The sequence below is a fragment of the Grammomys surdaster genome, unplaced genomic scaffold (genome assembly GCF_004785775.1).
Source record: "Grammomys surdaster isolate TR1022 unplaced genomic scaffold, NIH_TR_1.0 334, whole genome shotgun sequence".
Lineage (NCBI taxonomy): Eukaryota > Metazoa > Chordata > Mammalia > Rodentia > Muridae > Grammomys > Grammomys surdaster.
Window position 1 is genome coordinate 386,358 of NW_021604753.1, and position 15,194 is coordinate 401,551.

A 15,194-nucleotide genomic window follows, 5' to 3' on the forward strand; every position below is an offset into this window, starting at 1 on the left:
GAGAGAGAGAGAGAGAGAGAGAGAGAGAGAGAGAGAGAGAGAGAGAGAGACTAAGAACTGAAGATCCTTCATCTCAGGGATGGAGAAGTAGGAAGCTTAAGCTATAAGATCGATACACATGTTCAACAAGGGGCACAGGGGCCCTTGTTTGTATTTTGTACATAAAGTTTTATTGAAACACATCTGCAACCTAGTTGTTAACACACCGGCTTCCACACTAGAGTGGCCATGCCAAGTAGATATGAAAAGACTCCGCGGCCCACTTGCTTTCCTTTTTACTGTGATAAAACATCATGACCAAAAGCAACACAGGGAGTTATTCAGTTTATATCATAGTCCATCAACAAAGAAAGTCAGGGCAGGAACCCAAGACAGGAACTGAAGCAGGCAGAGCCCATGGATTAACACACCTCATGGCTTGCCCCACCTGCTTCCTTATGATCCCAGGACCATCTGTCCTGGGGTGGTACTCACACATCAATCACTACTTAAGGAGGAAGTTTTCTCAATTCAGAGTCCTTCTTCCCAAGTGTGTCTAATTTTGTGGCAAGTTGACAGAAACCAAGGAGAACTCCCACAAAGCCTGAAGTACTTGCTATCCAGCCCTGGACAGAAGCAGCTTGCCACTCCACCTCTAAGTGGGGAGATGTGGTGGGGTTTATGGGTTAACACTAGGACCGGTGATGGAGACCATGCTACTGAGAGCACAAAGGCATTTTGTAGGTAAGGAAACAGGCACAGGAGGTTACGTAACTTACCAGAGCCCATGCAGGTGACTGGTTGAGCACGTACCTGAATGTAGGCTGTCTGATCCAGGAGCTCCCTGTGCCATTCAGCTAATGAGGGCTATAGGGAACCTTGAGATATTCAAAATGGATGATGCCTAACTGGGTTTTGCAGGATGTATAGGAGTTGGTATTGGACACCGCTAGCTTGCAGTAGGGGTGGGTCATAGGAGGAGTTGTAAGCATACAGCCATTTGAATCCTTGTTGGGGCCAACAATAGGCTGTAATAAGCTCTTACTGTCATTCAACTCGGAGAGGCAGGACTACCACATAGTTTTTAAAATTATTTAAATGAGGAGCTGGAGAAGTGATCTGGGTTAAGAGCACTGGCTGCTCTTCCAGAGTATCTGGGTTCAATTCCCAGAACCCACATGATTGTTCATGCCTGTCTGTAACTCCATTTCCAGAGAATCTGCCTGCACACTCAGACATACAGGCAGGCAAAATAGCAATGGACATAAAATAAAATTATTCAAATGAAAATGTACAGTTCCCTGAAGAGGAGTCATTAAGAATTTTCAGAACTTTCTATCAAGCAAGGGATCTTCTCAGAGTAGTCCCCAGAGACTGTGCAGGTCACACATGCCAAGGGAGAGCACACAGCCCAGGAGGTCCTGTCTAGCTAAGCCAGGGGCCTCCAGAAATGGGAAGCTAGGGACAACAGGGGAGGGACTTGGAGGGGACAGCACTGTCACCAGAGTTCCAGGGTCAGGAAAGCAGAGATAAGCATGTTTCTGGAACCACACAGAGCCTGCCAGCTTCGGACGCCTGGAGCCTGGTACTTGGGAGTATTTGTTGGCAAGGCCGCCTAAGACAATTTATTTTTATCTGCAAACCTTGGAAATAGTTGAGCCTAGAGGACTGTAGGGAAGAGAAGGGTTCTCAGAGTCTGTGGCTGCTGATGTCTCCACTGTTGTCAAGAGCAGATACCAAAGGTCAGATGACAAAGAATGAGATGGTAGGAGTGGGGTTGGGTGCTGGTGTGACAAGTGTGAGGTCTGTGTTCAGAACTCAGGGTGCTCTCTCTTTGCCTAACCAGGATCTCTCTCCTTCAGGCGACAGGGAAGCCTATCTATCCACTGCTTTGACATTAGCTTAACTGAAGTAACCTATACTATGATGCAATTTATACTATGGTGTAATTTATATTACGGTGTACAACTGAGTGGCCTCATTCTTTGATCCCTGCTTTCAGTTTCAGAGTCCAAAGCTAGGGTGTCCCTCTACTTTCTCTTTCTCATCTATCAGCAGGCGGAAGAACAATGTGGGTTGTCTTATTATTAAATTTCATTCCTCCTCCATTGTCTGTCCGTGGAGTACCTGGAACTGGAGCAGTTTACATCAATGCCTCTAAGCCTCAGTTTCTCCAAGAAGGTGATGAGAAGAATCATGAAGTTCTTCATTAGATGTTCCTTTACTCTGGGAAGAGTAAAGGAACAGAGCAGGTGCTTAGGAAACACAAGGCCCTGCCCGTCCTCTGTCTGGCCCTTGGGTTTGTTGTGGCTTCCAGGGTGCGGCACATGGAGTGAGAGGCAGCTGCTTACATTGTACCCAAGGTACTGATTGGCTCGCTTTGTCCTTTTCAAGTTGTGCAGCACCCCCTCATGGGATGGTGCCTCCCACATTCAATGTGGGGCTTCTTCCCACCTCATCTAGCCCAATCTAGAAATTCCCTGACTGGCATGTCCAGATGTTTGTGTACTAGTGAGTCTAAATCCTGTCAATAATCAGTATTATTAGAGAACAGAGCTTGTGTGGTAGAATAGTGAGAGTTTGGGTAGCATTTGAATCAAGGACTGGATTTAATATGCCCTTCCCTTGCTGTGTGACCTAGAACAGGTTGCTTACCCATTCTGGGCTAGACTTTTTTACCACAGTAACACAGAGGCCATGATTTTTGCCTCCAAAAGTAAGGGTGGTGCTGAGAGGCGGATAAAGCACTCAGAGAAGGTGGTGGGTTTTCCTTTTCGCTCTTCTCTAGCTTGAGCAGAGTCACTGAGACACACTCAGAAGAGAAAGTTAATTTTTTTCCTTCTATTTAGGGAGAATAGCAGAGCTATGCCCAGAGAACTCCAAGCTGACCTTTGCATGGATGATATTTTTTCCTGATTAAAATAAGAGGTCTCTCATATCATAAAATATGAATTAAGTGCAGAAAATGAGAACAATTCAAGAGAAGAATGGAAAAATAGACAAACAATCCTGGTGGAAGATGTGGAAGCAAAGCGAGCGGAGACCTGTCTGTCTTCTTAGCAGACATGGAGAACCCGAGGTGGCGATGGAGCTCTTGGTGGAGAAACCCCTCTGCGATGATCTCTGGTGGCTCAAGACAGAATGCTCTAGAAAGAGTCTTAGGTCAGCAGCATCCCACCAGTGGAAGCTGTCTTAGTTTTGGTTTTACTGTTCTGAAGAGACACCGTGACCAAGGCAACTCTTACAAAGGACAACATTTAGTAGGGGCTGGCTTACAGTCTCAGAGGTTTAGTCCCTTATTGTCATGGCAGGAAGCATGGCAGCATCCAGGCAGACTTGGTGCTGGAGGTGCCAAGAGTTCTGTATCTTAATTCAAAGGCAGCTAGGAGGAGACTGGATTCCACACTGGGTGAAGCTTAAGCATAGGAGACCTCAATGCCCGCCCCCAGAGTGACATACTTCCTCCATCAAGGAAGCATTCAAAACTCATGAGTCTATGGGCACCAAACCTATTCAGGCCTCCACAGAAGCTATCAGCTATATGTACTTTAGCATAAATTCCTCCAACCAAGGAAACCTTTATCGACTCATTTGAGATTATCAGCTGTCTCATATTCCAGGAATTCTGCTGAGAATGAGAGCTCGCTTCTGCTCGGGGACTCGTGGGATAAGATTCTTTTTCCCAGAGTTTATGCTTTAGGCTCTGCTTATTTGAAAAGTACACATTCTTCCTTGGAAGTGTATTCCTTGTCCAGCTCTTCTGGGTCCAATCTGCTGACAATGCCTCTCAGTAGATCATGCAGAATGCACTGGAGTTTGAGCCTTCATAGCAGAACTCAGTTTCTCCTCTCTTTTTCTGGGCTCTTCCTTGCAGAGAAGTACCTTCTAGAAGAGTACCCTGACTTGTGGACCAGGGCCTGTTTAGGTTCGTTTACAGGGGTAAGAAACTCCAGCTCAGGGCTGGAGAGATGGCTTAGTGGGTAAAGTATTTGTTGTGAAAGCATGAGGATCTCAATTCAGATCCCCAGGACCCATGTTAAAAAAAAAAAAAAACACACTTGGGCAGAGTAATGAGCTTGTAACCTCAGCAATGGAAAGGTCCCAGATAAGAGATCCTTGGGCTTCACTGTCCAGCCAGCCTAGCCCAATTGGTGAGTTCCAGCCAGAGAGAGATCTGTTTTTTGTTTTTGAAACATGTGTGGTAACTGAGGCCTCCATACATATGTGCACATGCACACAGCCAGTTAATGCCCTTCCCGGAGGAGCCTCAGTTTCCTCACTCGGGGAGTGGCAGTGACGACCATGAGAGTCACCATACTTATGTCTTTCAGAGGTGAGTCTGGAGCTGGAAAGACAGAGAACACAAAGAAAGTCATACAGTACTTGGCTGTGGTGGCGTCTTCCCACAAGGGCAAGAAAGACAGCAGCATCACGGTAAGTGACAAGTGCTGTCACCAAGGCCACCTGGGCCTTAGCGTACTCAGAGTGAGCAGAACCCCTGAGTAAGAACTCATTCTATGTTTGCTGAGTTGGTCCCCTGGGTGGAGTGGGCTGACTCTGGGTACCCTCTCCTCTGTTATGGATACACGGTCTGAGAAGTCTGCAGACTGAGCCTCCTTCACTGAGATCTGCCATGAGCACTTCTTAGCAGTAGCTCTGTCATCACTATGACTCGATTTTCTGTTGTAGGGACTGTTCTATGAACACTAATGCTCCTGGCCCCTTGTTTCTGTACCTATATGCCACAGTATAATTGGAGCCAGCAAATATGCTCCATATACTGTCAGATGTTCCTAGGGGTGAGACTCAGTCCCAAATTGGAACGACCCCATGTCCCAGCCCCAAGGGGACAAGGATGATGAGGTCACTCAGCGTGGGTCCCTGGTCCTCTATTGGCTGACCTTCTTGCTGTGAGCCAGACACCACAAGGATGAGGTCTTGCAGGGACATGTGGTTACATTGTTAGACCTGCTAGTACAAACAAAGGACAGACACAACAATAACAAAAATATCCCGCTGGCCCAGTGGGAAGAGGGCTTACAAGAAAAAAAGTACAGGAAATTTCTAGAACCTCTCTTGCGTCCCTTCCTCTCTCTTATTTGCCTTCCTCATCAGTCCCCTATGGGACCAAGGGTCCTGTCAGTTCCTCTCTATGGATGCTGAAGACAGGAAGGTGATGGTAAAGGCTTCTGCCACTCTGCATCTTGCTTCCTAACCTTAAGGATAGCAGGTTTGTGCAATACCCAGTGAACCTGGAGCTCTCAGGGACGTGGAGTGGGTGCTGGATATAGCCTGGGAACCTTTTCCCCTTGAACAAGCCCAAGCCCATAGACCATCCTGTTAGGGTTGTGTAGGAACCAATGCCTAAGCTTGTATATCAAAGAAAATCCTGCTTCTTCCCACCTAGCCTGTTCCTATACAGTGAAAACAAGACATAATAGTTACGATGATTCAGCTCTGTATGGGCTGGACACTCTCTCCCTGTATATGCAGGCATATTTCTTCCCTCATCCAATCAGAGGTCAGTGTGGTGGGGGAGGGGAGATGGAGGGATTGGTAAAATGCTTACCTAGTGGGTACAAAGCCTTGTGCTCATCCCCAGCATCCCATAAACCAGATGTGGTAGTGCACACCTATAATCCAAACACTTGGGAAGTAAAGGCAGGAGAATTATAACTTTAAGCTCATCCTCTGGTATCTAGTAAGTCTGAGATCAGCCTGGGATACATAAGACCCTGTCAAAGCAAGAAAGGAATAGTGGAAAGGAGGGGGGGAGGGAGAGAGGAGAGGAAGGAGAGGAAGGAGAGAAAGGAAAGGAAGGAGAGAGGAAGGAAATGAGGGAGCCAGGGAGGGAAGAAGGAAGAAAGCAAGGAAGGAAGGAAGGAAGGAAGGAAGGAAGGAAGGAAGGAAGGAAAGAAGGAAAGAAGGAAAGAAGGAAAGAAGGAAAGATAAAGGGAGGGATGGAAGGAAAGGAAGGAAGGAGGGAAGGAGGGAGGGAAAGAGGGAAGGAAAGAGGGGGAGGGAAGGAGGGAGGGAAAGAGGGAAGGAAAGAAGAAGGGAGGGAGGGAGAGAAGGAAGGAAGAAATACACGGCGGCCCTAGCAATTAGGAAACATGAGATATCTGGATGTCTAAGAAAGTGGTTAATGGCCAGTTGTGATGGTGTGAGCCTGTGATTCTAGCAATCAGGGGCTAAGGCAGGAGGATCATGAGTTCAAAGCTAGCCTGGTTATACAGTGTCTCAAAAGGAAGTAAGAGAGTGAGGGAGGGGCATGGAGAATAAAAATAAAGAAGAGTCTAGAGAGGGCAGCAGAGAATAAGGGAAGGAGCCAATCACTGTGGGCTAGGGCCAGTAGCCATGACATTGAGGAGAAGGAGCCTCACCCAGGGCTCCCACTACGGGGCGGGCCTTGAATGTGAAGGCAGAACCACTGATCTCTGTTTCATACTGTGCTGTCCCACTGCAGCAAGGCCCATCTTTTGCCTACGTGAGTAACAGAGTTTTCCTGGTGTGACGGGAGGCACAGAGTGGATTAAGACCTGCATGCATTTTTTGCACCCACGGGCTCAGAGTGGATGTGGGAATAGGGCAGACTCGTGAGTTCCTGGCCCCAGACTAGTAGAGGCACCAAAATATCATGATGTATGTGGGTGGGAGGTTGGGGGTGATACCAGAGTGCAGAGTGGGGCATGTTAGCTGTCCAGTGGCTTCTGCCAGAGTCCCTAGGGCTGCACTCCAGCCTGGGTGGATTGCTCCAGTTCAGAATCAACTCCCGCATCACTTCCCATAGTGTGCCCACCAACAGTACCTCGACCCCATCTGTTGAGCATCTTAGGACCATCAGGCTCCAGAGTGGCCCTGACTTGGTCAGTAGGAAACCCAGCCAGGGAAAAGTTACCCTCCCTGGCTTCCTGCCCAGCTCTGTCCCCCACACCTGTATGTCTTTGTGCATGTGTGTGTGTGTGTTGTGCTTGTCTCTTCTCCTGCATGCCTGTTGCCTCACCTGAGACATTTGAAACTTTCTTGGGTTTGTGATGCACTAGCTTTGGCGGCTTGGTAAGGCCCCAACTATGCCACACACAGCCTGCCCTGCATGGATCTCTATGTATGCCAACTGAACTCGGATGTAGAACTGACACATGGGTCCCAGCCTAAAAGAGACCCTCCAGAGTGTTCCACGTCACCTAGTCTGTTGTAGGTAGATGCTGGACCACAGTACTTTTTCTCATACAAGAAGCAAAATGTTACTTGACATGAAACCTTTGCCGAGTCACTTAACATCTCTGGGCCACAGATGCATCAGATGAGGTCTCTATGCTCAAAACTTTCCTCAGAAGACCATTTAATGTGCCTGCTAGAAGACTCTTTCTTGAAGAGGGAGACTAGGGACAGGGGGTCAGGGGACACCTCTGGATCCGAAGTCTGCACAGGTAGACACCATTACTCTAAGTTTCTTCTTACTAAGCCAAGGAAAATGGATGCCTCTTCGTGTCAGTTTCTCCAGTGGGCCAAGGCTGGCGTTTCCATGAAGACCAAGCCTTCTGCATCTTAATTTGCAGGCTGCATTGCAGGGGGATGCCCAGGCCAACAGTAGTTGCTGCCTTCTATGGCTTGGCATCTCTTTGCTTTCCTGGCATGGCTTACTATGTTGGCCCTTTCTATGTCACTATTAATCACATGATTGCATTTGTACACAGGGGCCCTGCAGAGGGGCCTGACGGGCTGCACTCAGTCTCAGCTGCATTTAATCTGCAAAACAGAGCACATGAAGCTTCGAGGCTTCATTCTGCAGCTGCTTAAAAGAATTTCTGATGGGTTTGGAGCCTCCAAATCATCTTCCATAGAAAATATCAGAAGTCCAGACTGCCAATGAAATGCTGCAAGTTTCATAAAAATTACACTTAAGTAGTTGGGAGGGTTGTAATTGCTTAGCTTGAAGAAAGTGACACATCAAACCTGAACTGCGGTATCACCACGAGCAGCAGGAAGACTGTACACTGCACACTCCTAGGCACGACCCCTCGTTGTACTACGCAATGACCTTTGTCTCTGGAAAGCATTCTTTCTAAGGAGTGGATGTCTTCTCTGTCAGAAAGCTCTTCTGAACAGATCTTGTACATCTAGATATGACTGTTGGGGTCTTGGAGGGGCTGAGGACAGGAGAGAGACTGTGGCTGAAGGGCAGAATTTTGTGTCAGGCCTTGTGCTGTGTCCCCCATAACTAGATATGAATGAATTTTAGGGGGAGCTGGAAAAGCAGCTTCTACAGGCAAACCCAATCCTGGAGGCTTTCGGCAATGCAAAAACTGTCAAGAACGACAACTCCTCTCGCTTTGTAAGTAGCAGAGCCATATAGGCTTTTCTGGAACTGATATTATATATCCCCCAAGAACACAGCTCTTGGACTGGGTGGGCATCCCAGTGTCACATATCCACATATCCCCCAGGAACACAGACTGTAAGTGTATAGGGGACTTCTGACTAAAGGACTAGAGGCAATAGAGAACAACCACATTTGCTCCCTGTCTTCCAGTCCTCATCCATTCACTCAACAATCACTGAGCATCCATTCTCAGTCATGCATTTAACATGTGTGATTTATCTAACATTTACTGAGCATCTAGAAACATGCAATACTCATCCATCCATCCATTTATCTATTCAACAAAGCATAAGTTAAGTGCCTACTCTATAGCACATACATCTGTACTCTACCAAATACTAACACCTACTACATAGATTCATTCTGGTGAACACGTTCATGGACCGTTCCCTCTCTTCTTCATTTGTTGAGTTGATTTTTATTAAGCACACAGTATATACCTAGTACTGACCTAGGTACCAAGAATCACAGTGAGTAATCCTGATGTGGCTCCAGACACAGAAAAAGATCTGCTTTGGGGAGCAGCAGTTACTGAGGAAAGCTGCAAACACAAGGTCCTGAACCTGTAAGAAAAAGCAAGACATGGTGGCATGTGCTTGTAGTCACAACACTGGGGAAGCAGAGACAGGAGAATCTCTGGAGCTGCCTGATCAGTCAGCCTACCCTGCCTGGAGAGTTCCAGGCTAGTAAGACACTCCTAGTGTGTACATCAAATCCCCACTCACTCACTCTCACCTCTGCCACTGCCATACACACATATGCGCAAACAACATTTCAGCCACTCAATGCTCAGGCCAGAGCAGCCCAGACCTTGGTATAGAAAAGCCTGTGACTGATTGAAGAGCAATATCCTGCCAGGCCATTTAACCTATGTCAGCACCAGTTTCCCTACTACTTAGAGACAGCTATAAAGGACTTGTTTCTTGAGATGAATGATGTTTCCTGCATGGGTTTGGGAGTGGGGTGTCCCAGCCCAGATGCTAGTTGTTGTGGGCCGGCAGGACTATAAAGTTCTGAGTCTTTTCAGAGTCTCTCCTGCCCCCACTGGACCCCTGGCACTTCCCCACTTGCCTGTGGTATGGGGTCTATGCTGAGCCTGGCCCACATCAACTTTGTTCTTCTCTTGACAGGGCAAGTTCATTCGCATCAACTTCGATGTCACCGGTTACATTGTGGGTGCCAACATCGAAACATGTATCCTTTACTGAGCTGGGACCTCACGAGGGTGAAGGGGCCCAGGAAAAACACAGAATCCCCTCCCTCTCTGCAGACTCTTGAGTTCCTTCTGGAACAATCTTTCTTGTGCTTCACAGGAGGTACTGTGGGGTAGGGTTACATGTAAATCCTCAACATCTACCAAACCCTTTGTCCTTTAAGAGTTCGTCTGAGATCAGTTGCCCTACATAGGCCCATGAATCAGAAATAGTGGCCAACTCTGCCAGCTCTTGGGTCCTTCGCAACTTTACAAGGAGCCTACCAGGTCCTGGAATACCTGTAGCAGTGGTTTGGGAAGGTGGGTTGATGGTTAGGTTTTGGGAACTGACTTTATGAGCTATGAGCTGAGTCTCTAAGCTGGCCCCAGAACCCTTAACTTCTCGCCAACCAGATCTTCTGGAGAAGTCTCGAGCTATTCGACAGGCCAGGGACGAGAGGACATTCCATATCTTCTACTATCTGATCGCCGGGGCCAAGGAGAAGATGAAAAGTGAGTCTTTCCTGTGACGGGTTCGAGAGTCAGTGACCGGGAAAGAGTTGACACTGGGGGAGCCAGGCATGCAGGTCCTCGCCTCCTGCAGTGCACGAGGGTGGCCTTTATTAAGTTATCCTCACGAGCTATGTGTTTGACGTGGTAGATGGCCTTTAGTCACACACTAGAGTATTAACTGTTTAGGTTCAGTTACAGTCTGTATCTTTAAAGGAAGCAGGAAGCAGTTCACAATGACCTAGATGCCATTTAGAAAACTTGCCAGGTTCCAGGTAGGGTGGTACATACCTTAAATCTCAACACTCAAGAAGCAGAGACCAGGAGGTCTTTATGGGTTTGACGCCAGCCTGGGCTACATCGTGAGTTCCAGCCCAGCTATGGCTACATAGTGAGACACTGCCTTGAAAAATACCTTCAGGTATATTTAGTTCTTGGCTTTGAGAGCAGCTCTTACTTTGTAGTCTGGGTAGCCTAGAAATTGTTGTGTATCTCAATTTAGTCTTGAATTTGTAATTCTTCTGCCTCAACCTCTCAAGTACTTAACTTATTAGGCATAAACCCCCAAACCCAGCCTTATATTTTGAGTTTAGAAGCAATTTGGAGGGGCAGTTAATTCAAGACTTTCCATTATACACCTCTTGTTATTTTGTTTTGAGTCAGTGTCTTATGTGATCCAGGCTAGTCTCAAACTCTCTATATAGCCAAAGCTGACCTTGAACTCCTGTTCTTCCTGCTCTACCTCCCAAGTGTTGTAATCACAGGAATGTGCGATCTCTCTCCCTTTCTCCTTCCCTGCATTCTTTCTTTTGACTCTGGGGATGGAGCCCTGGCCTTTGCAAACATCAGGCACGTCCTGTCCTATAAATTGAGCTACACCCCAGACAAACTGACTTTTTTTTTTTAAGGCTACTGTGTCGTGCTCTGCAGGGTGCAGAGATCCTGGTCTACTCTGCCATTGTACAAAAACAGCCACAGGAATGCATAAAACAACAGGAAAGATATGTTTCAATAAACCTTTATATTTACAAGAACATGAAGCATGCTGAAGTTTGCCATCTTCTATTATAATTTTTTTTCATGTGTTCTTTAAATTTCAGGTAAGAAATATACCTGTGCTGTTGGCACAGCACAATATAAGCTGCTCTGGTCATGCAGGAATCATATTATTTTTTCCAACATAATATGTTTATTGATTATTTGAGAATTTCAACAATTCACCCCTCATACTCGCTTCCTAATCCTCCCAGGTTCACCTCCCTTGTCCCTTCCCCCCAAAAAAGACAAAAAGAAAGAAAAAAATACACCAAGTTCAGTTTGTGCTGCCCATAAACTCACTGGGGCATGGTCAAACTCCCAGTGCCAGCCCCTTAAAGAAAGCTAAGTCCTTTCCCGACATCCCTACTTCTGCCAGGAGCCATCAGCTGTGGAGAGCCACAGGTCACCATCCCTATCACAGTTTTAAGGGATCTCCTCAATGGTTTCCTGCCCAGACTGTGTGTGGTTGTTTTTTTTTTGGGGGGGGGGAATTGTCACACAACCCTCACAGTTGAGGAATTTAACTTTTAAAAAATTTATTTATTTTATGTATATACAAGTACACTGTCACTGTCTTCAGACACACCAGAATAGGGCATCAGATCCCATTACAGATGGTTGTGAGCCATCTTGTGGTTGCTGGGAATTGAACTCTGAACCTCTGGAAGAGCAGTCAGTGCTCTTTACTGCTGAGCCTTCTCTTCACCCCTGTGGAATCAAACACTTAAAGGAACATCAAAATTATAGCCACAAAAGGAACACATCCATCAGTGAATATGGAATCTACATTCTATAATTAGGGTTAGGAATAAGTTAGAAAACTGATGGCAACAGCACAAACTTGGTTTCCATCAGTTTTTTGCCCTGCAGTTAATTATTTTGGTTAAGAAGATTAGCAAAAAGGACTGGTGTGAAGCACACCTGTCATCTTAGCACTGGGAGGAGGAAGCAGGAGAATAAGGTCAGGGCTAGTATGGGTTACACAATGGGACCCTGGAAAAAGTAAGGGAAAGAGTAGAAAGGAAAGGGACGAGAAAGAGAAGGAAAGGAAGATAGAAAGAAAGCAAGTGAAAGAAAAAGAAAGAAAGAAAGCTATGAAAGTACTGTGATCAGCCCAGCTGTTATCGAGTACTTTGCACAGCCCGGCCACTAGGGGCTGTCGCTCCTCAGTTCATTGTTATTGAAGCTTGGCCTTCTGGAGCACCTGATGGAGAGGATACAGGGTGCTGAGTAGATGCTACATCAGCAAATAGGTGAGTTAGCAATTCACAGTGGGAGGCTCTGGAACAGCTTGCAGAAGTTGTTTACCCTTCTTCCCTTTGGAGTCCCAGCTGCATTTTGCTCTGTGCTCTGTAGCATGGAGGGCCAGTGGCAGCTGGGCCAGGGGCCAGGGCAGAGTCTAGGGTCAATTGCATTTCTTTTGTTTTGTTTTGCTTTGAATGGGGAATCTCATTGAGTAGCCCAGGCTAGTCTGAAACGCATAGCAATCCCCTTGCCTCTACCTCTGAAGTACTGAGATTACAGGCATGCACTACCACACCCAGTCTTATTAGTATTCTTGACGACAAAGCTGGGAAAAAGGAAAGTTGAAAGGATGAAATACTCGTGAATCTCTCCAAGTCATGGATAATGGTGGTATTGGCAAAGGCCCAAGTCCTTGTGACTAGTCCCATGTTTCTGTGAACCCAGAAGCTTGAGTTACCTTGGTCTTGGGTGCTTTGAACCTTATTGAGTGGCTTCCAGGTGACCTGACCCATAAAAGACCTTGGCTTAAAAAGAAAAGCCTGATCTCACTCCAAAGTATCTCTAATTGGCTTAGAGAGAAACAAAAATGTGTTGGAAGGGTAACAGTGAGGTAAGAAAGAAAGAATCGCCTATAAATGGGCAGGATTAAAAAATGAGCAGCAAGCTGGGCAGCGGGGGTGCACGCCTTTAATCCCAGCACTTGGGAAGTAGAGGCAGGTGGATTTCTGAGTTCGAGGCCAGCCTGGTCTACAGAGTGAGTTCCAGGACAGCCCGGGCTACACAGAGAAACCCTATCTTGAAAAAAAGCAAAAAAGATAAAAAAAAAAAAAAGAAAAGAAAAGAAAAAATACTGAGCAGCAGCAAAGGAAATAGAGAGCTGAGCTTTGTAATGTTGTAATTCTGAGGGGTTAGAGCTGAGTGTAACTTTGTGGGATTAGAGAGGCAGCACACTGGATGAAGCACTTGTTGCATAAAGATCTGAATTCTAGATCTGCTGAACCCACATAAAGGCTAGGAGCTCAATGTGACCTGCCTGTAATCCCATCACTCACAGGGTAGAAGTAGGGGACCTCCAGACTAGCTAATCTAGCTGATGAATTTCTAAGCTCTGGGCTCAGTGAGAGGGCCCTCCTAAAGAATAAGGGGTGTATGTATTGGAAGGTGGGTGATTGAAAAAGACTTGTTCGCCGGGCAGTGGTGGCGCACGCCTTTAATCCCAGCACTTGGGAGGCAGAGGCAGGCGGATTTCTGAGTTCGAGGCCAGCCTGGTCTACAGAATGAGTTCCAGGACAGCCCGGGCTACACAGAGAAACTCTGTCTCGAAAAACCAGAAAAAAAAAGAGAAAGACTTGTTGTAAACTTCAAGTCTCTACATGGACACACACTCATACACACACACACACACTTGGATACACAGGAGAACACACAGATGCACTACATAAATGCAAAGAGAGAGGAAGAGGGTGCCTTTTTCCAGAATAATCGTTTTTTTTTCCCTTGAGACACTGTTGCTAAACTTCCTTCCCACAGCACGTCTATCCCTCCTAACTACAAACAGAGGCAAGATGACACCAAAGTTGACTCTGGGGAAACAATTGAGTTCATTGGGCTTTCTTACCTCCATAAGGAAGGTAAGGGGTGGTGTACAGGGGTATGGATAGGCCATCCTTAGAAAGCCTTTACCAGTAAGGATAAGAGCCCCTTTCTCCTAGTCTTCCTTGGCCTATGTGGGATAGCCTTCCCCAAGGCCACATTAAGGCAGAGTTACATAGTTACATACAATAGTTAGCAGCTAGAAACTCTGATGAGGGTTTCATGACTCTCCCCACCCCTCCATGAAAGGATATAAACAGTCAGAAAGCCCAAGATGATTCTTTTGCAAGAGGACACAGCTAAACTCCCCAAGATTGTGGTTGCTTGGCTCAGAATACACTCACTCCGAACAGTCTCCTTCCAGACTGGCCTTAAACTTGAGATTCCCTGCCTTTAGAATACTGGGCCTATAGGCTTATACAGACATGTACAAGCAAACCAGGCACAAACAAGTTTTATTAGACATTATAATATATACAAGGGATTGGCAAATGTGTTTATTAAAGGGCCAAATAGTAAACATCCTAAACTTTGAGCACCATCTGTTTTTGTTAAAACTGCTTACTATTACAGTAGGAGAGCTCACAAGTAAATTGAGGCAATCCTGTTTTAATAAAACTTTATTTACAAAGGCAACCAGTGGCCAGATTTGTTAACCTCTGATAAAAGGCTTGTGAGAGAAAAGGTGAAAGCTAAGTCTTTTTGTGCCAGAGTAGGAATCAGTATATCAGACCTAAATCTGATGTTCTGAAATATCTTGTTTGTTATACACAAGGCAGCACATAATATAACATACTGTTTAGGATATGTAAATATATTGTTGTCTTATTATTCTATTGCTTTAGATAGTAATTTATTTTTAAAATAAATTTTAAAAATGTGTGTGCATGTTTGGGTTTAAACGTAACACACACGTCCAGTGGGCATGGTGGCGCATGTCTATGATTCCAGTACCAAGAAGGTAATCAGTATCAGCGTGGGTTACATAGTAAGAACCTGTTTCAAAACTGCAAAAAACTATGTATGTGTGTGTGCATGTCTGCATGTGTGTGTGCATGTGTGTGTGTATACACATAAATAAAAAGAGATGGCATAACTCTTTAACTTTGTTTTTGGAGTCAAAGGCTTGAGAAATTCAGACCAGACACATTCCTCACTGAGCTGAAGCAACCCCATGTTAAGGGATATGGTTGAACAGTACAGACAACCCCATGTTAAGGGATATGGTTGAACAGTACAGACAGCCCCATGTTA

At 46.1% G+C, this 15,194-nt stretch overlaps 1 protein-coding gene across 4 annotated transcripts in view; it reads left to right on the forward strand.

The window, feature by feature from the left end:
• Window positions 1-15,194, forward strand: part of Myh11 (myosin heavy chain 11) — a 98,552-nt gene that overhangs the window by 36,323 nt on the left and 47,035 nt on the right. For 2 of the 4 annotated variants that reach the window (XM_028778328.1, XM_028778330.1), the window contains exons 5-9: window positions 4,311-4,413; window positions 6,446-6,466; window positions 8,222-8,314; window positions 9,493-9,556; window positions 9,969-10,067. In XM_028778328.1, coding sequence (XP_028634161.1) covers window positions 4,311-4,413; window positions 6,446-6,466; window positions 8,222-8,314; window positions 9,493-9,556; window positions 9,969-10,067 — 380 coding nt within the window. The remainder of the gene's footprint in view (window positions 1-4,310; window positions 4,414-6,445; window positions 6,467-8,221; window positions 8,315-9,492; window positions 9,557-9,968; window positions 10,068-15,194) is intronic. The other 2 variants (XM_028778329.1, XM_028778331.1) reach the window with 1 other exon arrangement.